At 39.7% G+C, this 26,496-nt stretch overlaps 1 protein-coding gene across 4 annotated transcripts; it reads left to right on the top strand.

The window, feature by feature from the left end:
• Positions 1-5,661: 5,661 nt before the first annotated feature.
• Positions 5,662-26,421, top strand: LOC131125275 (SH3-containing GRB2-like protein 3-interacting protein 1). Of its 4 annotated transcripts, XM_078791440.1 has the most exons (23): positions 5,665-6,841; positions 9,007-9,070; positions 9,697-9,742; positions 11,006-11,062; positions 11,826-11,883; positions 13,839-14,014; positions 14,514-14,525; positions 14,933-14,957; positions 15,164-15,227; positions 15,992-16,065; positions 16,136-16,210; positions 16,286-16,351; positions 16,418-17,182; positions 18,129-18,250; positions 18,567-18,717; positions 18,835-18,891; positions 20,085-20,196; positions 20,334-20,489; positions 21,367-21,499; positions 21,929-22,131; positions 23,524-23,588; positions 23,683-23,847; positions 23,935-26,421. In XM_078791440.1, exons 1-23 carry the CDS (start codon positions 6,832-6,834, stop codon positions 23,955-23,957), a joined length of 2,679 nt encoding a protein of 892 aa, XP_078647566.1. In that variant the 5' UTR covers positions 5,665-6,831; the 3' UTR covers positions 23,958-26,421. The 4 variants fall into 4 exon arrangements, with proteins under 4 accessions (XP_078647564.1, XP_078647565.1, XP_078647566.1 ...); XM_078791438.1 differs by having other exon boundaries at positions 5,662-6,841; positions 18,567-18,891; XM_078791441.1 differs by lacking the exon at positions 18,835-18,891 and having other exon boundaries at positions 5,666-6,841.
• Positions 26,422-26,496: the final 75 nt, after the last annotated feature.

Consider the following 26,496-nt stretch of genomic DNA (forward strand, 5'->3'; position numbering starts at 1 on the left):
CAGCATGCCCAAACCCAGGACAACGTTTGCTGCCGGCATTATTGTTATTTTGACAGACTAAACGTGCTCTTGTAGATTGAGCAAATAACCTCGAAAGGCATCTTCTGACAGATCTGTGAATTGTGTTTCACTTGGTGCCTATTAAATGACCCTGCTCACTTTTTAAGCCTGCGTGAGTACATCTCACTATTACAGTCAGTAACATGAGATGGCGAACCACAACACCGCTAAATCAGTAAAATGGAAGCCCGGAGTCACTGTAATTTGGGAGGGAGCTGGTTAACCACTCCTCATAATGGATGGTGTTTCTGTTTTAGCCCAAGGCGTCGGAGCTGAGGTCATATGCAAACAAGGCAGATCCTCGGTTGCTGATTTTAATGCAGTGTAAATTATGTTGTGTTTGATCAGGGACCGTGATATCTAAGAAGCCTCAATTTTCATCATGGAGCTCAAATAACTTATATAAGGATCTCCGTCCCTTGATAGGGATTCTATCATTTAAATCTATTTGAAAATATATTTTTAAAAGGCCCGAGCCACTTGGCTAGTCCCTAATGTACCACAAGGAAACAGCCTAGATTTTCTTCTCTAATTTGCATAATAAAATATGAGCTGGACTGTATTCCCTCATGCCTAAAAAAAACATTACAACTACATTCAAATTATTCCACTAGTGCAGCCATGAAACTCTTAATGATACATCTATCCATATTTTATACCGCCTGTCCTCATTAGAGTCACAGGGGAGCCGGAGCCTGTCCCTGCTGACTTCGGGTGAGAGGCGGGGCACGGTCTGCACTGGTGGTGAGTCAATCACAGGGCACATATGGATAAACAATTCATACATGGAAGATTTTGACTCTCAGATTAACCTAACATGCATGTTTTGGGGGAGAACATGCAAACAACACACAGAGATTTTTCTGTCAAGCAGATGTGCTAATCGCTAGTACACTTTGTTTAAGATGTGTACAATAGTGTGAAGTTGTATATTATTATGGGAGAGAAAAATCCAAAACTACAGTAATGACTCATTTCAGGAAAGAACATCATTCCAACAGTAAAATATGGTGGTGGTAGTGTGATGGTCTGAGGCTGTTTTGCTGCTTCAGGACCTGGAAGGCACTTTTTCACACCACTGTATCCTTTCTGAGTTAATGAAAAATTCATACAATTCACACGTCATCCAATACAATGATCGGGAACCATTTCACTTATAAACAAGTTACATTAGAATTTTGAGAATTACTGTCAGTTATTTATATTTTATCATAGAACATGTAAACTAAACTGAACTTGTATTTACTTCAATTTTTCAGATTGTCTACCATTTTATAAATTTTCCCATGTTTTATGTTACAGCATTATTTCAAAATGAAATAAATATATTTTTGTCCTCAAAATTATACACATAACACTCTGTAATATCTGCAATAAAAAAGATTTAAAAAAATGTTTGGACATATATTTTTTTATTTTAAAAAAATGAATAAATTGCATGTGCATAAGTATTCACATTCACAACATTTTTGTCGTTCTTAAACTTTGTTCATTCTTATGACGTAGTATTACAGCCAGATTAGCAATAAAATAGAGATAATGATAATTACTTTTTTCTTGTAAATTTATGAGAATAAATGTGCAAGAAAAAAAGTTGTACATACACACAAGAAAAGGAGTTGTGAATTTTCGAGAAAAAGTAATAAATGTACGACTTTTTTCTCATCAATTTAAGTATGTTGGAAATTTACAAAATTTCAAAAGTAAAGCTTTTTTTCTCATAAATTTCAGCATTTTTCTGGTAAATTTATGAACAAATTTTTTTTTTTCAAAAATACATTTTTTCTCCAAAATTTATGACTTTATTCATGTAAACTTACGAGGAAAATAAATACTTTTTTCTTGTTAAAAAAAGCCATAATATTACGCAAATAAAGTTGTAATATTTTGTGTCATACGAGGGAAAATAGAGCTCTTCAGGAAGGAAGGAAACTTTGGTTTTGCTTCGGGCACGCTTTTATTTATAACATGGCAGCAAAACAGTTGGGCACAAACAGATTAGCCCCCTCCACATTCCCGAGGCCAAAGGTCACACAGGCCGCCCTTTTCATAGCTATCTCAGGCCATGCCTGTAACACAAAGTTACAAGTTTTTCCACTTGAATATATGATTTATTATTTTATTTATTATTAAATTATTATATTATTATAAAATAATAAATTTTATTATAAAATTATTATTATATTATTAAATGTATTATTTTCATAATATTACAAGTTTTACGACAAGTCGATTCTCAAAATCTCTGATTATTTTAATGCTCGTACAGGCATTGGCTGAGTATATAAAGTCAGGATTTTCCTGACTTTTGATCTTGCAAATATTACTGTTTTTCTCTGAAATGTACAACTTTATTGTCTGTAATGTATGACTTTATTCTTGATACGGGGGCCTACTTGTATGCCGTACATCCCAATCCACCCTCAACACAGTTGGGATGTACAGTAACACCAACATTTCATGATGAATGACAACCGGATTGCAAATTGGATTGTTAAGGTAAAATGATATTGTCATTATTGTTTAACTAAATTGCATTCCTGCATTTTGGTGCGTTTGTTGTTTCTGGGTCATCTGAACACATCCTTCTGTTTATTGTGAATGTCCCTTTAAAGGATTACATCATCTTTTTAGCTCCTGTTTCTCCTTACCACAGTTCTCCTTGTTCAGCCTTTTCTGCCCAGAGACAATTGGTTCATTCACCAGGGTGTAACACTGCCACCTCCTGATCCACCTGCAAACCTGACACAGACTATACAAACAAGATGTATATATTTTTTTGTCTAAGTTCAAGTCTCACACTACAGTTATGTTTTAACAGTCACGTGTTATTGCTGAATATTATATGCAAGATATTTGAAAAGCATGGACCCATTGAATTGCCTGGAGGGTGGGCTAAATGTGTTTAGTCAGTGTTTATGCGCCATCTAGTGGCAGAAGGTAATATTCCACCTCTTATAGCGTACATTATGTGTCAGAACTAAATGGGGCAATGAAAATATGAAATATATATACTCAAACCAAGTTATGCAGCTTATTGTTTTTTAATACCTTATAAGACTTCTATGAGTGTGTGTAATGTCAATATTTCTTTGTGCTGCCACTACAGGCTAAACTGACATTCACGTGTCTGTAGCTTTAAGAGACACACTTAATGCCTCTTTGTTATCTGCTTCATGTAAAATAAAACCTTTCAGCGCAGTTCCGTTTTATTTGTAAAATGGTTTGCTTTCTAAAATCTGCAGCAAATATTGTAGAAAGCTGCATGTTTTTTTTAATGTGGTTATTGTTGTCTTGCAGTCCAAATGAGTGTGTTTCTGCAAGAAGCTGAAGAGGTGACGTCATAGACAGAAAAGCAACAATGTGATTGGTCTTATCTTATCTGATACCTAGCTTAGACTGATTGTGTAGTACTTTACACGGCTGATTATGACGCAGTTGTTCTTCAATCGTTTCCTGCTCAGGTGTAAATGTGAATGGTTGTCTGTGCTCTGTGATTGACTTGACTGACAGTCCACGATGTGCCCCGCCCCCTTGCCTAACATCGGCTGGGATTGGCTACAATTTACCTCGTGACCCGGAACGAGATAAGCCATAGAAAATGCACGGATAGATGGTGTCACTCAGCTTTTGTTCTTTCACAGTGACATTTTCTTAGTATTCTCATGGCCTTTCTTAGGGAAATTGCAATTTCTTGGAGTGAGACAAAGATCAATTCCGATGTTATGGGGCGGCAGTCAGTCTGTAAGGACTTGTTTTTGAGATGCTAAAAGACATGCTAGTCTGCTTTCTAGCTAGCTCAGGGGTGTCCAAACATTTTCCACACAATGTAGAATGAATCAAGAAATTTCTTTTTCAACTTGAGATATAGGTGAAAGAGCATATTATTAGCATTAATGTCAGTGTTTACTCTTTTTTCTCCCCCATTTTGAAATATTTCAACATGTTTAGAGAATAATATTCACACTAGTACTCACATTAATACTAGTACTAGTCACACTAATACTCAAAACTAGTGTAATTATCTGTCCATGCAGCAAGTAAATTTTACTTGGCAAGAAAGCTGAAATAAAAATTTCTAGTACGGAAGCGTCAAATATGGTAAAATCATTTTTTTTTACAAAATGTTTCTTATTCTAACGAGAAAGTTTCTTGTTCTAACGTGACATTATCATGTTCAAATGAGAGATTTCTCGTTCTGATGTCATAATATCACGTTCAAACGAGAGTTTTCTCATTCTGATGCCATAATATCACGTTCAAACAAGCGTTTTCCTGTTCTGATGTCATAATTTCACGTTCAAACAAGAGTTTTCTCGTTCTGATGTCATAATATCACGTTCAAACAAGCGTTTTCCTGTTCTGATGTCATAATTTCACGTTCAAACAAGAGTTTTCTCGTTCTGATGTCATAATATCACGTTCAAACGAGATTTTTCGCATTCTGATGTCATAACCTCACGTTCAAACGAGAGTTTTCTCATTCTGATGCCATAATATCACGTTCAAACGAAATGGTTTTCTCATTCTAACGTGATGATATAACGTTCTAATGAGATAAGTTTATTCATTTTCTACCGCTTATCCTCACGAGGGTCACGGGGGGTTGCTTGAGCCTATCCCAGCTGTCTTGGGGCGAGAGGTGGGGTACACCCTGGACTGGTCGCCAGGCTAATGAGATAAGTTTGTAATAAAAGCTATATATGTATCACGTTATAATGAGATAACTATAATAAAAACGAGAATTTTACCATATTATAACTAGAAAATTATCTCGTCTATATGAGAAAATTATCACATTAAATAATGTATTTATTCATTCATTCATTCATTTTCTACCGCTTTTTTCCTCACGAGGGTCACAGGGGGTTGCTGGAGCCTATCCCAGCTGTCTTGGGGCGAGAGGCGGGGTACACCCTGGACTGGTTGCCAGGCAATCACAGGCTAATGAGATAAGTTTGTAATAAAAGCTATATATGTATCACATTATAATGAGATAACTATAATAAAAACGAGAATTTTACCATATTATAACTAGAAAATTATCTCGTCTATATGAGAAAATTATCACATTAAATAATGTATTTATTATAAATTAAATTTCTTACTGTTCCCATGATGCCTGCATGTAAACTGCCATGTAAAGTAACATTTTTTAAAAGTGTTTCTGGTTCTAACGAGTTAGTTTTCTAATTCTAACATGATGATTTTCTAATAAAAAGGAGTATCACGTTATAATGAAAATAACTATCGAATTTTATCAACGTGAACATCTTTTACCATGGCAGTTCTAAGAAAGTCAATTTTTATCATTCTAAGGAGAAAGTTGTACGTCCCAGTACATAAAAGCACTGTATGTAATTGTTGTGCCATTGTATTCATAAGGCTTGTCAGTAGGTGGCAGTGTCGAGCTACATACAGTCAACAGTAATCCTTGTGAGCTTTACATGGCAAGCTAGGGAGCTTGTTTGAATTAACTTTATTTCACACTGGTAATTCTAGATTCATTCACTATTTGTAACGTACACACAATCCCTAATGTATGGGTGACACACCCAAACATAGGAGTAGTTTGTCGCTAACCCAAAGCTCTCTTTTTAGGCGATTCACCTTGTTCCAATCTCCTTGGCTAATCCTCACTGACTGTGACTTTTGACCCCATCATGACATCTTATGTAAGAATCTTGTTAAGGAAATCACACGGGACATGCTTGTGCACTGTTACGACTGGCAGGGGTAAGCTCATTAAGAGGTACCCCCGGCCACACTCACAGGTAACAACATCGGCTTCAAATATGTCTCCCAATTGCACAACATCTTCAGCTGCAATGTGTTTGTCTCATTTGGCGGATTGTCTTGTTTATTCTGTGTGTTTTCCTTTGCGGGATATAAACGCAAGAGTCGGAGGCCTGAGCTGTCCGCCTCGCTCTTTTCAGTGAGCTTGTGTTATGACTACAACTGACAGTGTGTACTTTGTGGTGATAGATGCACAGAGGCCCCGTGGCGTCAAACTAGTTTGTAATCTACCGCTGATTGCTGTCAATGTATAGTTCTTTTTTTAATTACATCCATCTCGCCGTCATTGCTATTGCTATTTTTATCATTCCCAGTAAGGATTATATGCATAGAACTAACAAACAAAGAAATAATTTAGCTTCATAAATACTGTATTCTGCAGGTATAATACATGTGCATCCCTGTGTAATTTGCACGCAGTCAGCTGATGTAGCTGTTTGAAGGAAGCCAAAGGCATCAGGGGACAAGCGGCCATGTGACTGTGGATGCAGGGATTGGTTTAGTGCAGCTGTGACATCAGCAAAACCTCCCCTCTTACCGTTCCCTCCCCTCTCCTATCACCCTGGCTGTCTTCCTCCCTCTCCTTTCCGCTCTGCGTTTCTCCTTTGCATTTCCTCAGCATCCCTCCTTTCAGAAATGGCGTGTGTCGGTGCTGGCAGGGCGTCGGGGACCTAACGTGCACTGAGAGGACCCCCTTCATTCCAGGATTTGCTGAATTCCCCCCTCGAGTGTGTCTCTTTCTCTTACTGTCCTCCCCCAGCTGCTGCCTTTCAACCCCCCCTCCCTTCGCCTGTTCTCTCATCCCTGTACATGGGAGTTGGGCCTCTAGGGGAGGAGGGAGTCAACCTCTGTGCTTCGCCGGGGATCTGTGCACAATTAGCCATGCCCTGCCTGGACATCTTCTGACCAACTGGAAGCATTTCCACTTCTGTCCTTCCACACACCAGCGGCAGTGTAGGATGAAAATCTGGAACCATGATGCAAGGTAATGATGTGTCCCTCACTCCGCACGTCCTCTCCTCTTGCCCTCTTGTGTCCTGCAGGGCCATCAAGCACCAAATTCATTGATGTAGTATGTCGTGCAGTGTGGACTTCTGGGACACCCGTGCTGTTGGGCATGACTTGCATGTCTGGTGTGTTGTGACAGGTTTACGACAAGCTACGGTATGTCCGATGAATGCAAAGGAGCGTGAGGTGTGGTTAAAAAATTAAAAAAAAAGGTGCCTATAGCCGGTGTCCTGTCATCGAATGATGTATTATTGTTAATATCTGCACATGATCATCTTTCACATTCATCTGTGTGATATAGAATTTTTAGATAAGCTGAGAAGTGCCAACGTTGACCAATCATCCTGTTTGCTTGAATTAGCCGGCAATCAATGACAAGACATTATAACGTCTAAATCTCATCAGCCTTTATGACAGATGCTGTCATTGCTAACATGGAAGTAGATGGCTGCTAAAATTAGCAAATGGCCTGCAGTCAGTCTCCTGTGATACTGTATGTACTTTGTGAGCTTGAGGGTATTCACTCAGCGTGCACGTGTCCTACACCTCTCATAGTCTTTGTTAGTGACACGCATCACTCCACACTAGGTGTTTTGTATAGGAGTGCAGCATCATTTTATATTTAATCTGAAAATATCATGAAAAATATATCATAAAGAACAAATGGTGAGAACAAGTGAGTTCACATCAGAGAGACAATACCCCAAACATTTATTAGCAAAGTTGAAATATTAAAGAAAAAGGACTTTTTTAAAGTCGTAATATTGTGGAAAAAAAAATTGTTTGCAAAAATTTTGAATGTTATTATGATAATAATAAAGTCCAAATATTAGGGGAATTAAGTCATAATTACGGGAAGAACATTAACAAAATAATAACAACAGCAGAGATGGGAAAAATAACTGTAATTTTTGGAGAATAAAGTCAAAATATTACTAGAAAAAAATCATATTTTAAATAAGAAAAAAGTTGTCATTTTCCATGAATAAAGTAGGAAAAATAATGTCATTTTAGTAGCTTTAAGTTATATATTATTAAATATATAATATAAATAATATAAAATATAAATAAATATAAATAAATCTATAATATATAAATATAAATAATATAATATTAAATTAAAGAAAATTATATATTTTTTATAAATGTAATATGATAAAAAAAATAAAAAGTCATTTTGAAGAATAAATTTGGTGGAAAAAAATGTCAATGTCAATAAAGTCAGAATATTACAAACAAAATTCATGAAGATTATTAATCAAGAAAGTTTAAATATTTGCGAGAAAAATATGCTTTTTCACCTATATGTCAAAGCTGAGATGCAGTTTCTTCTTGAGATATACTATATAACTTCTTAGTATATCTAAAATATTTCCCCTGGAATTTCCCCTTGTGGCACTAATAAAAGCATATCTTATCAAAGTAGCCCTTGCATCCTTTTATTTTTCACTATGTGGCCCTTGCCGGAACAACTTTGGACACCCCTGTTTTAGCCATACTTTAAAATATCAACTAGTAGAGTGTTAGTTCCTGTTTCAGGGAGGTGGACAAATTCAGTTCCAAACAGCCAGCAGAGCAGAGCCGGGGTTTTCTCTACTGGTCTCATTCTGGGACCCATATTTTCCTGGGGTCATTGAGTAGTGACCCACTTTTAGCTGTAAAAGTATGCAAATGTATTTGTATTTAAAAATAGCAATACAAAACACATGCAGGTCATGAAAAAAAACAAACAACACTCAATTAAATGTGCAAAATGTGCATAATATGAAGCATGATATTGCTGTAGAAGTGGCTCCACCGTTAAATGCTGCTCTCCATTAAAAGTGCAGACTGACATAGGCCTGCTCTTGTGCTTCTTGAATCACTCTAATGAAGTGAACACATCCATCAACATTGGTGATTCGTTTCCGTCTCATAAGTGAATTGAATCTTTTTCCGATAGCTCAGTAATCAATCTGGGTGATCTCATACAGACTTATACAGACATACAGTTCCTTTTACCAGTAAACAAAGTGCACATCTGTTTGTTTTTAGGTGATATTTACCTTGGAGTTTGTTTTAATGTCAGTTGAATTAAAAGTGTGGTGCTAAAATTTAATTCTCCATGACATTTTTTTCTCTTTCTGTCTCTCTTTGTGCTAGGACTGAAAAACCGAACCAGGAAAGCCTTAGGCTTACGGAAAAAAGACAAGGATACAGAGACAACGTAAGTTACCTTCGACCAATGATGTCATTGAGGAAAAACACCAAATGTTTATCTACTATGATGTGATTTTGCTGATTTTGTCTATACATACATGGTAATTTTATTTAATTTGAACATGCATCAGATTACAATTGAATGCATCACATAATCAGTTCACAGTTCCACATGTCCAAAAGGAGTAGGAAGAAGCAAAGCTTATTAAATCCTATCCCTCCATCTGGTACTTTTACAATCAGTAACTGTTACATTTGTTCACTTCCTGCTTTCCTAATATAGTTTAAGTTTTTTTTTGTCTTTTTTTGTTTTTGTCATCCATGTACATGTGTACAAAAGTATATATTTTGTTGGCTTTAGTTTTATGCTTCAGAATTTGTGGCCAGAGGCATTCCCTTCTTGCCATCTGCCTGTATGTGCCGTTCTTGTAAACACACTACTCCAGGAACGCCCGGAGGGAATGGCCACAAATCTGGCACAAATGTCCACTTGGACTCCAGGATGAACTGATTAGAATGTAGTGGTCAAACTTTGAAATGTCACTATGACATTACATATCATTACAATGCATAGTGTGTTTAGTTATGATTCACTGGTGAAGTGTAACTGATAATACGTGTCATCGGAAACAGGAGCTCACCTGACAAAGAAGCAACTGGAAGTGGAAAGAAAGGAAACGTATGTATATTTTGGAATAGTAATTTAATTGTTTTTTACAATTTCTCCTCTCTTTTTAGCTATGTTTGGTGTCCTATTCTTTTTTTAAATGACATTTGTGGTGCCCTCTGTGTGAAGCCTGGCTTATTCTCAGTGTACTTGCTCCTCCCCCTGCTATACCCTCAGACGGTATAGCAAGCCATGGAAGTATTGTGCAGTGAAATCTGTGGTAGTAGTAGTAGTTCTTGTCTGGAAGTGATATACCATCAATTCCGGTGTATAATCCTTACCTACTAAATTTAGAGGAAAAAACAGACAACATATATACATACATATATAAGCCACAATATACTACATATATAAGCCACAGTGGTGGATAAGACAGACATGTCCACATCATATCATGGCATATTGAGTGCACAACGATCTTGTCAACACTTTGGAAATCACAGGAGGTCAGTATGTACATAACAGTATAACAATATAACAATCTGACAGTGACACATCTTAACATTCAATAGGTATACCTGATAAATATACAAATATGTACAATATGAGTTTGAAATTTTACAGTTTTCCCATAACACATTTTGTTTGAACAAAACATTTTATTGAAGGACAAACAGCATAGAAAATGGTGCATGGCGCTGCACTGTTATCTCTGTCCACCTGAGGGAACCAACCAGAGGAGTCCAGAGGGAGACTGACGTCATTGCAGCATCCCAATGAATGCATTATGGGAAAATAAATGAGCTATTTTTTTCCATCTGAAACTCATATTGGCACGTGTTTTATATTTATATATATTATTTATATATATAATTTTCATATTTATTTTAGATTTATCAGACAGACATTTTGAGTGTTAAGTCACTGTGTGATTAATTTAGTTTTATTTGTACGATGACACTGGCAGTCAGACCCTTATATTGTCAGACTGTATAATGACCTTCTGTGATGTCCAATGTCAAAGATTTCCTGTCAAAGAAAGCTAAATGAGCTTACAGTCGTTGTTGTATGTTATGGATTGGCCAGAGACAGTGACGTTTGATTGGCCCCCATCCCATGTATTATACAAATGGATAGGGTTTTATGGGCAGTTAGTTGTCAAATAATTTTTTTTACTCAATCTCTACTAAATTTTTGTGAGAACACATTGACCGACCGTTGTTTGTAGTGTTTATGAATAAAATTCATTTTTTTCCTATTATTTGTTCACTTTTATTCTGTTTATTTTCGACACACTTGTATGATGTTGAGCTTGATTGTTGTCATTTTGCACAGAAAAAGGCTAACGGAGCGCCAAATGGTTTCTATGGGGAGTTTGACTGGGACCGTTATGTAAGTATTTACTGACAACAGTGGAACCTTGGTTTTCCTCATTAATCCATTCCAAAAGGTCCGACAAAAAAACAAAACGTAGGACAACTGAATACATTTAACTCATAAGAAATAAGGATTGAACACCTCACCATTCATAGGCACACTGTGTGTAGTTAATGAGTTAATCGTCATTCAAACCCGAGCGTATGAAAACCAAGGTTCCACTGTTGAACCGCTTGCACAGTTCTATTTCTTTGCATATGAGGCATGCAATTATTGGTTTTCACAGAAAACCATGTCAAGGAGTCTGTTCTCACAAGAATTTAGTAGGATGCCATTAAAAAAAAGTACAATAATTAGATTTTTAGCATTTTGTTAGCATTTTCATATGAACTGAGTATCTGCAGTGAAGGGAAATGCCCTGTTGAATTCCAAGAATCTGATACAAGGTCAGTCAGGTTCGGACTCTGTTGTGTAGCAAATCTGGTACTGTGTTTTCTGGACTTTAAGTCATCCATCCATCTTCTACCTCTTATTCGAGGTCTGTTAAACTCCAAGAATCTGATACCAGGTTTGTCAGGTTCAGACTCTGTTGTGTAGCAAATCTGGTACTGTGTTTTCTGGACTATAAGTCGCCATCCATCCATCTTCTACCTCTTATTCGAGGTCAGGTCGCAGTTTGCATTCATCTGTCCACATACATTTTGGACAGTTTCCTAAAAAAAATCTTGTGAGAACAATTTAGGTGAAGCAAAACCATCCCATTCCTTGTCATCTCCAGGCCTCGCCAGACGTTGATGAGGAAGGTTTCAGCCTCCGTCCCGGTGATGAAGGCGATGATATCCTTTTTGAGGGAAGTGGAAGAAGTCTCGTCCAAACTATTGACCTGCGTGGTGGAGTAATCACTGCATGAGTACTAAATCAATAGCCTGTTTGTGTCTCGCCACATCACCTGCTGCATCCCTGAAGTGGCCAAACGTACAGAAGACACAGAGGACATTACACTCACATCGGCTCTCATCTCACCCAGCTACAGTTTCATTATTATTTCTGACCCGGAGTGAGTTTTTGCACCTGCAGGCGTTTACGGCTCTATGTGTGAATAATTGGTTTCAGGGTGAGTTGGCTCTGAGGAGACCCCCCCCACACACACACTTTCAAGCAAGAAGATGTATCTGAGAAACACTGTCAGTTACCTCAGGTATGATATTGTTAACTGGGACACTGCAAACGTGCAGCAGATGTTTCACTCTCCTCTGCGGCAGATATTTGAGCTGCAAAAGTTTCAGCGTTAAGGTCGATATTAGTAACTGGAATTCGAACCGGACCATTTTTCAGCAACTTGAGCATCAATGCCTTGCCAAATTAGAGTTCTGAGTTCCGTTCCTAGACTGATGTAAATCAAGTTTTAGTGTAAGTCATACTGAATCAAGACCTATGAGAAAACCCACAAGTGTGCCAACCTACTCAGAATTGGGAAGAGGTCATTACTGAATATAACCATCTGCCCGAGCCACCTCAATGACTCCTCTCCGTGTGAAGTAGCAGCGGCTCTACTCCTTCCAGACGCTAGTATTCACAATCTTGTTCTTTTGGTCACAACCCAAAGCTCATGATCACAAGTGAGGGTAGGAAAGCACTTGGACCAGAAAATTGAGAGCTTTGCCTTCCAGCTTAGCTGTCTTTTACCAAGACGGTTCGGTACAGCAACCGCATTACTGGCTTGATCCGCCTGTCTATGTCAGTCATCTGTGAACAAGACTCCGAGATGCTGGAACCTCAGATTTGGAGGCACTGAGTCTCGTCCCAGAGGTTGAGACTCAGTGGTGACTGACCGATGAGGCCACCGGGACTGCTGTACCTTGAAATTCATTCATGCTGGAGCCTATCCCAGCTGTCTTCAGGCGAGAGGCGGGGTGCACCCTGGACTGGTGGGCCAGCCAATCACAGGGCACATATAGACAAATAACCATTCACACTCACATTCATACCTATGGACAATTTGGAGTCGCCAATTAACCTAGCATGTTTTTGGAATGTGGGAGGAAACCGGAATACCCGGAGAAACCCATGCATGCACAGGCAAGAACATGCAAACTCCACGCAGAGATGGCCGAGGGTGGAATTGAACCCTGGTCTCCTAGCTGTGAAGCCTGTGTACTAACCACTTATCCACCACGCAGCCTACCTTGAAATTCTCTCCATAAAATATGACTTTTCTTTTTGTATCATATTACATATTACATATTACATATTACATATTACATATTACAAAATATCCACCCTCGGCCATCTCTGTGTGGAGTTTGCATGTTCTCCCCATGCATGCGTGGGTTTTCTCCGGGTACTCCGGTTTCCTCCCACATTCCAAAAACATGCTAGGTTAATTGGCGACTCCAAATTATCCATAGGTATGAATGTGAGTGTGAATGGTTGTTTGTCTATATGTGCCCTGTGATTGGCTGGCCACCTGTCCAGGGTGTACCCCGCCTCTCGCCTGAAGACAGCTGGGATAGGCTCCAGCACCACCCGCAGCCCTCGTAAGGATAAGCGGTAGAAATGAATTAATACAAAATAGACACAAAATAGCTGAATTTGGAACACTGTAAACCGAAAAAAATATTTGTAGTCTAGAGTCTAGAGGCCATGGACACCCAATTCTGAGTCATTTTAGTCCTACTGACTCCTACTCCACTTAAGCCTAAGTCCTGGCGAGGACATACGTAGCCTTATATGTATTGTCACAAAAAGTTCCGATTTACCTTGTGGTACTTTGTCCTTGACAAACGTTCACCGGCTTCCAAAGGAAAGCACTTTTTCTCCTCCAGCGATTCAGAGGACGATGAAGAAAGCAAGAAAAAGTTCAAAATTAAGATCAAGCCCCTGGTAGCGGAAAGCGCTAAGTGTGTCCCTCCATCTGTGGATGAGCTAAAAGCCTCAGTGGGAGGCTTGTCACTTTCTCCGTCTCTGGTGAGTGGAGCTCTAAAGAACTCTCTGCAACATTTTAATGAAGGACACTTTTTGTTTGTCTCACTCTTTTTTTTTTTTTTTTTTGCATTCGTTATTTTTTTTCTCCCTGATTTCCTGTCATCTTGTAGAGGAGAAGTCCGGTAAGCCTTTCAAAAAAATGTCAGAGAAAAAAGGAATTGCATGTCCTTTTGTACATGACACAATTGTCCACTTTAGCTGCACCCTATTTTGCATGATTGTGTCTTTACTTGCGACAGTCAAAGCATGTGTGTTACATAATGCACTCAAACATAACACACAAGGCTGAGTTGGGTTTCACCGGGGCATCATGTTTGACCTCCAAAACTCGTGTGTGTTATGGCTCATGTTGCATTATAAAGGCTTTGCAGTAAAAGTAAAAGAGGTGCAGTATGTGCAGTTTTAGTTGACGTCCATTTGACTGATATGTCACTCACTCTCTGACCCAGGTCTGTTCTCTCTTCCTTTTTGCTGGTCTCAGAGACGCAGCCCGGTGAGTTTGTGGCATCAACTGCTGACCCTTTTCACTGCAGACGCCCTGAAACTTGTCATCTCCTCTGCAGTGCACAGTGTAACAAGACAGCTAGCTTTTTAGCCACACTCAGACACTTATAAGTGAAACATGATGACAAATGGATGCGGCGTTAAAGGGTAAAGTGAACTGTTAGTAGTAATACTATTAGTAGTATTACTAGTATTGCAACTTGCTCAAGAAAATATTTATACCTGAGAAAGAAAGAGGAAAATTGCACAAGAAATGAACTTTGGTCTGTATGACACCCTTGCATATTAGTAGTTTGGTTTTATCAATACTACAATGAATAAAACTGCATTGCACAATTTAATTACATAACAAAATGAATTTCAATGAATATATTTTTTGTTGTGATTGTTTTGCAGGGACAGATAAAAAGGAACCTGTCATGTAAGTGTATCTTTTTGGATGTTATAACCAAGGCGGGGATGTGCATGTTGCCAGGTTGACCATGGGTACTGGGTTTCTCCCCACTGTATAAATAGGTATGAATGTGAGTGTAAATGGTGCGTCCCTGGGATAGGCTCCAGCTCACATGTTTGGAGAAAATGAATGGATTTTACAGCTTTTCATCTGCTGGTTTATGTTTCTCCTAGGTGAAGAAATTGCCCGACCGAGACGCTCGACCCCCACGCCAAGTCCTGCCCCTGAGACACCGAGGTCTGTGATTACCGTTATACTTAACACGGGTTTGCTACACACAAACTATACAGCCTGTGGGCCACATATGGCCATGTTTAGTTATTTTTGATTAACATCAAACCTTTGCCCATAGTCAGCTGGGATAGGCTCCAGCATACCCGTGCAAATTGCACAAAGTCATTATTTATAACAGCATAAGAACATAATAGTATGATTCACAGTGTCAACTTACTAATGCCACTTTTCTAGAATAGTAAACTCATTATACAGCAACTTAACGCTCAATAGGTATACCAGGCAATTTACAAACATGTACCAATATGAGCTCTACATGAAAAAAAAAATTCTTTTAAAGTTTTTCCATAATGCATTAAATTTGAGCAACGCATTAATTGGGGCGCTGCCATGACGTCAGCCTTCCTCTGGGCTCGGTTCTTCTGGTACCCTCTAGTGGACAGAGGCAGCATTGTTTCACCTTCCAGCTGTATTCTATGCTGTTTGTCTTCCATTGAAATGATTTGCTCAAATGAATATTTATTCAACATTCAGTTTACTGATAGTGAATCCTAATTCACTTATCGCAGTTGGATCTCAAACCAATTAACCGTGATTAAATTAATGTTAAAAATATACAATGTGTATATTATACTCCACCCATTGTGGCCTGCACAACAAAGTTGAGTCTGAACTACACTGTTCCAACAGGCTGTACTTTGCCTTGCACTACAACAAACAAACCAGCCTTTCAGACTGAATGAAAGATTGTTTGACTCTTTTTGCAGTGACAGATTACCACATATCATCCCTGCCTTCTTTGGCCTGCCTTCAGAGACCCAGTATATACCCAGATATGATGGTATGGAAACATGGATGTACCCTAGGCTTGGTGAAGAGGTGACATTGTTGCTTTATTCGTTCAACTGTAGTGGTTCCTGCTGATATCTGGGGAGGATCCAGACCGAGGTCAGAATCGCCTTTGAGCAGAAGTTTTCCAACAGGAGGTGAGCTTAGATAATATTGGAGTCACGTGACATTAAATATGAAGAAATGGTGACGCCTGTTTTGAATTCCTTCAGCTCCTCCTCCGCTCCCTCCTAAAAACGTTCTATCACGGAGTCAAGGCTATCCCTCGCAGTCTATTGGTAAATAGCAATAAAAGTGAATTGTGCAGAGTGCTATGATATAAATTCCCTGTCATGTTTTTGCAGGTGATTTACCCAATGGAAGGGCAACTCGCAATTCTGCCCCCATCTACCTAAACGTCCTGTCCCCCTCCTCCTACCGAGGCTCCCCAGCTCCTGACCTCGATGATGTATTTGGCCCTGTTGGCAGCCCACACGCCAGTCGCGAGGACGCCATGTCCAGCAGATGGGTTACTTTCACTAATGACAGACCCCCACCACCTGATGAGCCTGCTCCGCCCCCTCCGCCGGATTCTCCTGCCCCAGACACGCCCTCGTCCACACCCTCCACACCCTGCCTCTCACCTGGACCACCTCCCAATGAGCCCCCGCCTTCACCTCCGGTGTTCTCTCCCGGGTCTCCTCCACCTTTCACCCCACTGGACTCACCCCCCTCCATCATGCTCGGACCTCCTCCACCGGACGAACCAGCCCCTCCCCTGCCACCTGACTTCTCCCCCTCAAGTTCACCAGCAGTCTGCCTTGATGAGGATTCGATTGATGAGGAGGTGCTTCAGTTTGCACATTACTCCTCGTCCCCAGCTCCTATCAGCCCTGTGCCTCCTCTGCCTGCGGAGCGGAGGTCCCCACGAGCGGGCGGTATATCTCCCTTGGCTTTGGGAGTGGTGGGGGGAAAGAAAACTCCGGAAGGTGTGCACCTGAGAGATGACGTCGCAGACTTCACAGGTTCCCCTCGGGAGCTGACACCGAGCTTCCGTGGAACGCCACCTCCTCTTCCCCCAACCACATACAGATCTATTATGTCTTCCCCCGGGCCTTACTCAGGCAGTTGTGAGTATTCATCTCTTCAATGACATATTTACAAAACTGCTCTAGGCAGACAATGCTTATCTCAGCCACGTGAAATTATTATATAGTATTTTTATATTGGCGGCACGGCGGTCTAGTGTTTAGCGCGCAGACCTCACAGCTTAGAGACCAGGGTTCAATTCCACCCTCGGCCATCTCTGTGTGGAGTTTGCATGTTCTCCCCGTGCATGCGTGGGTTTTCTCCGGGTACTCCGGTTTCCTCCCACATTCCAAAAACATGCTAGGTTAATTGGCGACTCCAAATTGTCCATAGGTATGAATGTGAGTGTGAATGGTTGTTTGTCTATATGTGCCCTGTGATTGGCTGGCGACCAGTCCAGGGTGTACCCCGCCTCACGCCCGAAGACAGCTGGGATAGGAAAAGCAGTAGAAAATGAATGAATGAATGAATGAGTATTTTTATATTATTATTATTATATAGTATTTTTATACTAAATTGTATTCAAGTTGCAAGCGAACATATTCACATGCATGTTAATATTTTATTAGGAATAATCGCATTCTTTTGCTCACCTGCTACTGAAATTAATATTGTGTTCTGTATATTTCAGGGGTGTCCAAAGTGTAGCTGTTTTTTTTATTGGCCTGCAACACATTGTAAAAGTAAAATTACACTAAAAATAAAAAAAGCTGGAACGTTGATGCTAATAATTAATAATCAGGCAATAATAATTTTTTTTTAGTATGCCCCTCAGTGGAAGAGATGATGATTACTGCCATCTAGTGGTGTGATTGAATAATGCTTCAGGTCTTGAGAAAATATCACAGCTCCAACGATAAAGTTAACTTGATCAAAGACAACAAATCTCATGATTTTGTCAGCATTGTTTTTCACCAAACAGGAAATGTCGTGAGATTTGTCCTGCTGTGATAGAAAACTAACCTGGTATGTTGGAATGTGTCTCAGGCCCGTCTTCTCCAGCCCGATCTGCCACGCCACAGTCTCGGGGGAGTCCAGTTCCTCCTCCTCCTCCCCCACGGCCTTCCTCGAGGCCAAAGTTGCCCCCAGGAAAACCCATCGCAGACCTGGTAGGCGGTACTATATATACAGTACAAACTATAGGTAATGTATGATGATCGATGAACAGATGGAATCAGAGTCATGGTGTGCATGATTACTGACTTATAGTAAATTTCTGAGACATTTGCAGGGCTATGAATGCTGAATCATGAATATGCAAGCTAACTTGTACATGCTGCACAGTTGATCATAATAAAAAGTAATAGCACTTACTACAATATAACATAACGGTACACACCAGTGAAGTAAACACCAGTGATCAGTATTACAGATGAGGGGACCATTTTATGTGTAATGGGATCAAACTGTGTTTTATGCATGCAGACTCGACCCTTCAGTCCACCAGTGTCTGGTAGCCCTCCACCCTTTGCTCCACTGGCTCGGGCTGAGAGCTCCTCCTCCATCTCCTCCATAACCTCCCAGAGTGCAGCATCCACACCTACCTTAGGGAGGGATCTCAACCTATCCAGCACAGGTACACATTCGTGTGTTTGTGGTCCCGTCTTCATGTCATCATCATCATCATGCTCTTACCTCACTGTCATGTGCCTCTACATGATTCTCTCCTGGTCCTGTTCTTCTGCTCACTCAGAGGCCTCACAGCCTCTGGTGTGGTTTGACCATGGCAGGTTTTATTTAGCTTTGGAGGGTGAGTTGAGTGAAACTGTTTCTGTCGTGCTGCACAACCGTGCATGAGCTGAGAGCACCTCAATCTGAGCTTCCACCAAGTGGTACAGTTGTTTTTGCATTGCATCATAAACTTAAAGCTAGTTTGTTGAAAACAATTCAAAACGAGATACACTAAATTGGCTGCTGACATAATCTGTATAGTAATCTACAGTATTTCATCTTTTATTTTATGTCGAAAAACAGTGCAGATAGTACTGAACTGACCTGTACTCCCTGGTGGAAAAGGGCTGCATGCTTCTGTTAACTAATCAACTACATTGCCTTTCCATGTCAGCTCATGTCCCTGCTCTTTCACACACACTTCTTTATTCTTTTTTGTTCTTTATTTTGGCATAGTCTGACTGATTGTGTTTTAAAAGCCTGCAGTTCTAACCTATTGCTGAGTAGCTCATCTAATACACTGCTTCTCAATTGGTTTGACTGCGGGACCCACCATCACCCTTAACAGACCAACCCAAATTGCCGATTTTGTAACGTAAACTTCTCAAATATTGTATTTATTCATTAAATTATATTTATTTATAAATTCTGATGTATAAGCCATTACTTTCCATGGCCAACTTATGGCTGAATTCTATCTTCATGACATCACATACTACCAGGACTAAATTCATCACATAGCAACTTAATAATCAAAAGGTGTATATATCAACACACAAACAATTTCCAATATGATTTAAAAATTAAAAAAAAAAAAACATTACTTTAAAGTTTTCCCATAACGCATTCACTGAGGTGCTGCAATGACATCAGCTTCCCTTTTTTCCTTGGGCTCTGGGTCATCTGGTTCCCTCTGATGGACAGAAGAAGCATTGCAGCACCATTTTCTATGGTTTCTAGGCTCTCCTCCAGTGAAATGGTTTTCTCAAACAAAATGCATTATGGGAAGACTTTAAAATGTCCACAATTGATGTCCTTCCCCTCCCGCTCAAGCTTGACCAAGTCGCCCATAAATATGGCCTGCACCTTGTGCTGACATACCTATTGAAAAGCACAGACCGCGTGTGGTGCATTCACGAACATCGGGTCACTATGTAATTTATTTGTAGACCCTGTTTCCCAAATAAAAACGGCTCCACGATCCACCAGTTGAGAATCACTGATCTAATAGACTTGTAGATGTTTATTTGTGTGTTTGTGTGTCTTGTTTAGGCTGTTCAAGAGGACCCAGCCCGCTTACAATGGGACCCCAAGACACTCTGCCAGTGGCAGCCGCCTTCACGGAAACTATCAATGCTTATTTCAAAGGCGCGGACCCCAGCAAGTAGGTCCACATTTCGTTCATCTGAGAGTATGACATGAATGACTTTTGTTGTTTGTTGAAGAACTTTCACCTTTGATCCAAAGGGTTTCTAAAATGTTTCTGGGAGTGAATGATCTCTTTATCTCCTGTTCTTCCAGGTGTGTGGTAAAGATCACAGGGGAAATGGTGCTCTCCTTCCCTGCCGGCATCACCAGGCACTTTGCCAACCACCCAAGTCAACCTGTCCTCATCTTTAGCATAAGTAATTATACCCGACTGGAACAGGTTCTCCCCAATCCACAGCTGCTGTGCTGGTAGGTTTATGCCAAAACATACAGTGGTGTGAAAAAGTGTTCCTGTTTTCTTATTTTTTGTAACACTTAAATGTTTCGGATCATCAAACTAATTTAAGCATCCGTCAGTGACATTGTTTATTCTTAGGGGAAGGAAAATCTACATGGCGCTGTGTGAAAAAGTGATTGCCCCCTAAACCTAATAACTGGTTGGGCCATCGCAGACCATCACACTACCACCACCATATTTTACTGTCATTATGATGTTCTTTTTCTGTAATGCGGCATTACTTTTAGGCCAAAGAGTTAAATTTTCGCCTTGTCAGACCACAGAGTATTTTCCCAAAAGACATTAAGATGTTTTCTGGCAAAACTGAGACGAACCTTAATGTTCTTTTTTCGTCTTGGAACTTGCCATGCAGGCCATTGGGATTTTGTTGTGGGGTCTTTTGTGAGTTCTTGGGTTCATTTTGGTTGTTCAACCACTCCTGGGAAGGTTCATTACCTGTTTACCATGTTTTCATCATTTGTGGATAATGGCTCTCACTGTGGTTTGCTGGAGTCCCAAAGCTTTAGAAATGGCTTTATAACCTTTTTCCAGACTGATAATTGTCAATTAATCTTAGTTATGTTTTAATAGGAGGGCAATCACTTTTTCACACAGCGCTATGTAGCTTAGATTTTTTTTCCCCTTAATAATAAAAAGTTTAATTAAAAAGCTGTATTTTTATTCAATTGTGTTGTGGTTGACTAATGACTAATATGTTTGATGATCTGAAACATTTAAGTGTGCAAAAAAAAAGAAACACTTTTTCACAATACTGCAAAACAACATACTCTGATGCAACATGTAAGAGATTGTCTGGATTCTCTTCATTCATTCTCCTCATCCTTTCAGTGATTCCCCAACCGACAGTGTAGACAGTAAGGAGTTTTGGGTGAACATGCCCAACTTGATGAGCCATCTCAAGAAAGTGGCTGAGCAGAAGCCCCAGGCAACATACTACAATGTGGATATGATCAAATATCAGGTATGTGTGCAACAGCCATCACATCGTTTGAGCCACGCTGATCAAAAGTTTAAGACCATCGCTCAAAAATTTACAAAAAAAACCTAAAGGACGACTCAGTAATGAGTAGCCGTTTGACGACCCTGCACCAACTAAAGCTTTCGTGTTCCACTGAAGGAAAAAGCAACCGGGATCATGATGGACCCTCCTCCATATTAAGTTATTTTCATTTCCACATATTCCTCATTGGCGTCATAGGAATATGCTGGAGCCTATCCCAGCTATGTAAACAAACCATTGACATCTGAGCTTTATGTTAGAGGTGACAAATCATAGTGTAATATCTGATAATGTATCTTATTACAATATACCAAACGCTGTGGGCTGAAAATGGCTGCACGTTGAACACATCCACCTAATCCATGTCATCCTTGATCCTACGTGTCTCAGGTGTCGGCAGACGGCATCCAATCCACTCCTCTCAATCTGGCTGTGAGTTGGCGCGGTGACGCCGACAACACGGACCTTCGAATAGACTACAAATACAACACAGAGGCCATGGCAACCCCCGTGCCGCTACACAACGTCCACTTCCTGGTTCCTGTGGATGGAGGCTTAGCTAAACTCCAAGCGATGGTCCCACCTGCCACCTGGTGAATGGTCTTTACATTCTGAATCTCAGGTTCCTTTGGCGCGAACAGGGTTCCGCTCCAATAGTCAAGGAACTTTAAACCTAAATTGACTGCCGAGTCACTCACACTGTACACAGAACACTTGAATGACTAGTTCTCCAGCAAGTGCAAAAAAATAATTGAATGTCTCCAACTGAGGAACCCCCTGTCACATGTTTAATGAGACACAGTGATAGGAATAATTCCATATAATAATAATCCTTTGTTTATGATGTTTAATTGGTTCCACACCCATAATAAGTAACATACCTGATGTATAAATCAAGGATTTTTGTAGTTAGAGCATAGAAAACCTGTTTTCGGCCTTCAAAATATGTTTTTGTAACATTATTAGAGCCCCCGGACATGAAATAACACCCCTATAGTCACCTTTACACTCATATCACCCAATATAGAAGACCTAATATGAGAAAATAAGGCATAATATAGACTCGACACATGTTAGCATTGTGAAAGTTCCTTGTTATTTTTTTTACTTCCTTCTTCCTGTAGCGCCTGGCTCCCTCCACTCACTCACTCTTGTCGTGTCTCTGGGCAAGACATCTAACCGTGCTACCCACACTGGTGTATGAATATGAATGATTGTTTACCAATGCTCCCCGTGCATGCGTGGGTTTTCTCCGGGTACTCCGGTTCCTTCCCACATTCCAAAAACATGCTAGGTTAATTGGCGACTCCAAATTGTCCATAGGTATGAATGTGAGTGTGAATGGTTGTTTGTCTATATGTGCCCTGTGATTGGCTGGCCACCAGTCCAGGGTGTACACCGCCTCTCACCCGAAGACAGCTGGGATAGGCTCCAGCATGAATGAATTTCAATGTACAGCAGTACCAAATTTCGCAATTTTGTGTCTATTTTGTATGAATATCGTACAAAAAGAAAAGTCAAATTTTATGGACAGAATTTCAAGGTAGGCTGCACGGCTGCCGAGTGGTTAGCACGCAGGCCTCACAGCTAAGAGACCAGAGTTCAATTCCATCCTCGGACATCTCTGTGTGGAGTGTGCATGTTCTTGCCCGTGCATGCGTAGGTTTTCTCCGGGTACTCCGGTTTCCTCCCACATTCCAAAAACATGCTAGGTTAATTGGTGACTCCAAATTGTCCATAGGTATGAATGTGAGTGTGAATGGTTGTTTGTCTATATGTGCCCTGTGATTGGCTGGCGACCAGTCTAGGGTGCACCCCATGTGACCCCCGTGAGGATAAGCGGTAGAAAATAAATGAATGAATGAATGTTTACCGATGCTAATAACAAGGGATTAGCGAATGCAAGATATATTATATATATTATTATATTAGCACCTAATTTAGTGTGTATGCATTTTCAGTACGTGTGATTACTTCTTTCAAAGGAATCCAGAGCAGCAGACGATACAGTGGAAGATCCCCAGCCTTTCTAATAGGTCTGAAAACGGAGGCAAGTATTCCTTCATTCATTCCGTCAGTGTACATTCTGTTCTTGTCGTTTTATAACAGCACCATGCTGATGTTTGTGTATTTATGTCCTGTAGGAGTTGGGGCTCTCCTTGGACGGTTCCAAACGACAGAAGGTCCGAGTAAAGCCTCCCAGCTGGCGGTTCACTTCACCAGCGAGGGGAGCACACTGTCCGGCTGTGACATCCAGCTGCTTGGGACTGGATACCGGCTATCCCTGATCAAGAAGAGGTTCGCGGCAGGTCAGTTTGAACACACATGACCACAAAGTAGCTTTATTTCATATCAGTTTGGGTCATTCTTATCTAAAAAACACTTTTACCCCACAGGGAAATATTTGGCAGATAATTAGTGGACCTGCCTGTGCATGGAAACAAGAGTATCTGTGGCTTTTGACTGTGAAGACAATGAATCCTCCCTCTTTAGTGTATTTTAACAACATAATCAGTAGAATAACTACTGCTGAGTTTATGCAATTTGATAACAACATTTAGTTTATACACTTGAAATCCTAAGCTTTGAACTTAAAGGTGGATTCAATACAGTGCTGCATTCAAACTCCTTCCGATGACTTTGGACTTAGTTGTCATTGTAAATTTACTGTAAAAGACGATAGATTATATATTATGAGCGCAATCTTATGGTGGAAGATGTACAAAAATGTGTATAATAGAGTTACTTCCCCACATTAAATGATAGGTCATAAATTCTTGTTTTTACTGCCATTTGGAATGAGTTGTCTTTGTCATTGTCTGAGCAAGGGACTTTTTTTAATGCTACATTGTGTCGGGATAAATGTTTTTGCAGCACAAATGTTATTTTTTAATACTTCTCTGAAACCCTTCAATTGGATTGATGTACGACAGGGATGTTACTATTGTGTGCTAAAACTACAATTCATGAGAACATATTATATTTCTTTACAGAAACAGAATATACCTGCAAACAAATAACAATAATACAATAATTTTTAAAATTTTATTGTTATTGTATTGACTAATCTACAGTGGTGTGAAACTTCGGAATTTTTTTATTTTTTTGACATACTTAAATGTTTCACGTCGTCAAACATATTCAGATATTAGTCAATGGCAACACAACAGCAGTTTGGAAATGAAACTTTTTATTATTAAGGGAGAAAAAAATTAAAAAATTACAAACCTGTGTGAAAACGTGATTGCCCACTCTGTTAAAATACAACTGAAATTAAATCAGATCTAACAGTCTGGAAAAGGTTATAAAGCCATTTCTAAAGCTTTGGGACTCCAGCAAACCATAGTGAGAGCCATTATCCACAAAAGGCCAAAACAAGGAACAGTAGTCAACCTTCCCAGGAGTGGCCGACCAGCGACAACTCATCCAAGAGGTCACAAAAGACCCCACATTTACATCAAAAAAATTAAGGTCAGTGTTCCACCATCAGAAAGACACTGGGCAAAACTGATACCTAAGACCATTGGTAAAATATAATATAAAGTTGAACTTTTTGGAAGGTGTGTGTCCCATTACATCTCTCTCAAAGTGACGCTGCATTTCAGAAAAAGAACATCATACCAACAGTAAAACGTGGTGGTGGTAGTGTGATGGTCTGGGGTTGTTTTGCTGCTTCAGGACCTGGAAGACTTTACTTATAATAACAAGTTTTATTTTAAACTGTGTTGTCACTGACTAATATTTAAATTAGTTTGATGATCTGGAACATTTAAGTGTGACAAACATGCCAAAAACAAGAAATCAGGTTAGTATCTGCCATATTTGGAAAAAAAAATGCAGTGCTAATCACTCATTTTAAAGTGATTGTCAGTAATTCAGCTGCAATACCACTGTGTGCAATACCCTAAACGACACTTCATATTACCCATAAGCTTGTGCGTGATTTTATTATTTTCCTCTCTGTGGATGTTGTCTAAATGAGCCTTAAAATCAACACGGGCGTGAGTGCCATATGCTGGAGATATGATTTTTTGAATGAATTGGGGGAGCTGGAGTTTCATGCTGCTTGATAACGTGGCTGGCGGACATCATTAAGTGATGAAATGCGCATAAGAAGACATGCTGTTTCATTTTCTTTCATGTCCACTGCTTATGTTTTATGTATGATTATTTTCTAATAGCAATATATAAAGATTTAAGTGTAAAAAGTGTAGTTAAGAGCTACGTTTAAAAAGAATTCTCTTCCTCTCATATGGATATGTGTTTGTGGTTGTTTATTGGTGTCATAAGGCATAGGTTGCAAGACCATTTTTCATCATGCATTGTTTCCCTATGTGGGTTTTGTGTACAACAACAACAACAACAACAACAAAAAATAAGAGTTACTGTTGATGAATAACTCCAGTGCCGCATGAAATCTGCAGTCGCCCTTCACCGGTTGTTTCAGTGTAATGCAAACTTCTCCATGTCAGTAAGATACAGCGTGTGCTATTGTATAGTCATGCAATGACGTCATCACAACCCCACACCCTGGTTCCATATGAAGAAATGTATTGGGCATGCAGTCATAAATGTTCCCAAACTCTTCTTCCATTGCAATTCTATTGCATTGCTTCATGTAAATCATTCTATGTTTATCAGTTTCTCAGTTAAGGTGTGGGTGTAATAGAGCAATCAAATTGTTTCTGTATATTCTTTGCCTTATTTTTGAGAATACTTACTGTGACTTTTTTTTTTTACATTGCTGTATTTCTTTAACACACAGAATATGCAAACGTTTAATGTACATTTCCCATCCAAAGATTTGGAGAGTAAATATAAGGAAGAAGTCCGTTCAATGTAATACCTGTTTTACTTGGTAATAAAGAGGTTGCAATACCTTGCTGTTGCGTCAGTGTAATCAAATAAATCCTTGTAATAGTAATGGTAATTCTTTCACACACCGGTAGAAGCCGTCC

This window comes from Doryrhamphus excisus, linkage group LG6, assembly GCF_037039965.1.
Source record: "Doryrhamphus excisus strain RoL-2023G ecotype Guam linkage group LG6, RoL_Dexc_Guam_v1.1, whole genome shotgun sequence".
In the NCBI taxonomy this organism is placed as follows: domain Eukaryota; kingdom Metazoa; phylum Chordata; class Actinopteri; order Syngnathiformes; family Syngnathidae; genus Doryrhamphus; species Doryrhamphus excisus.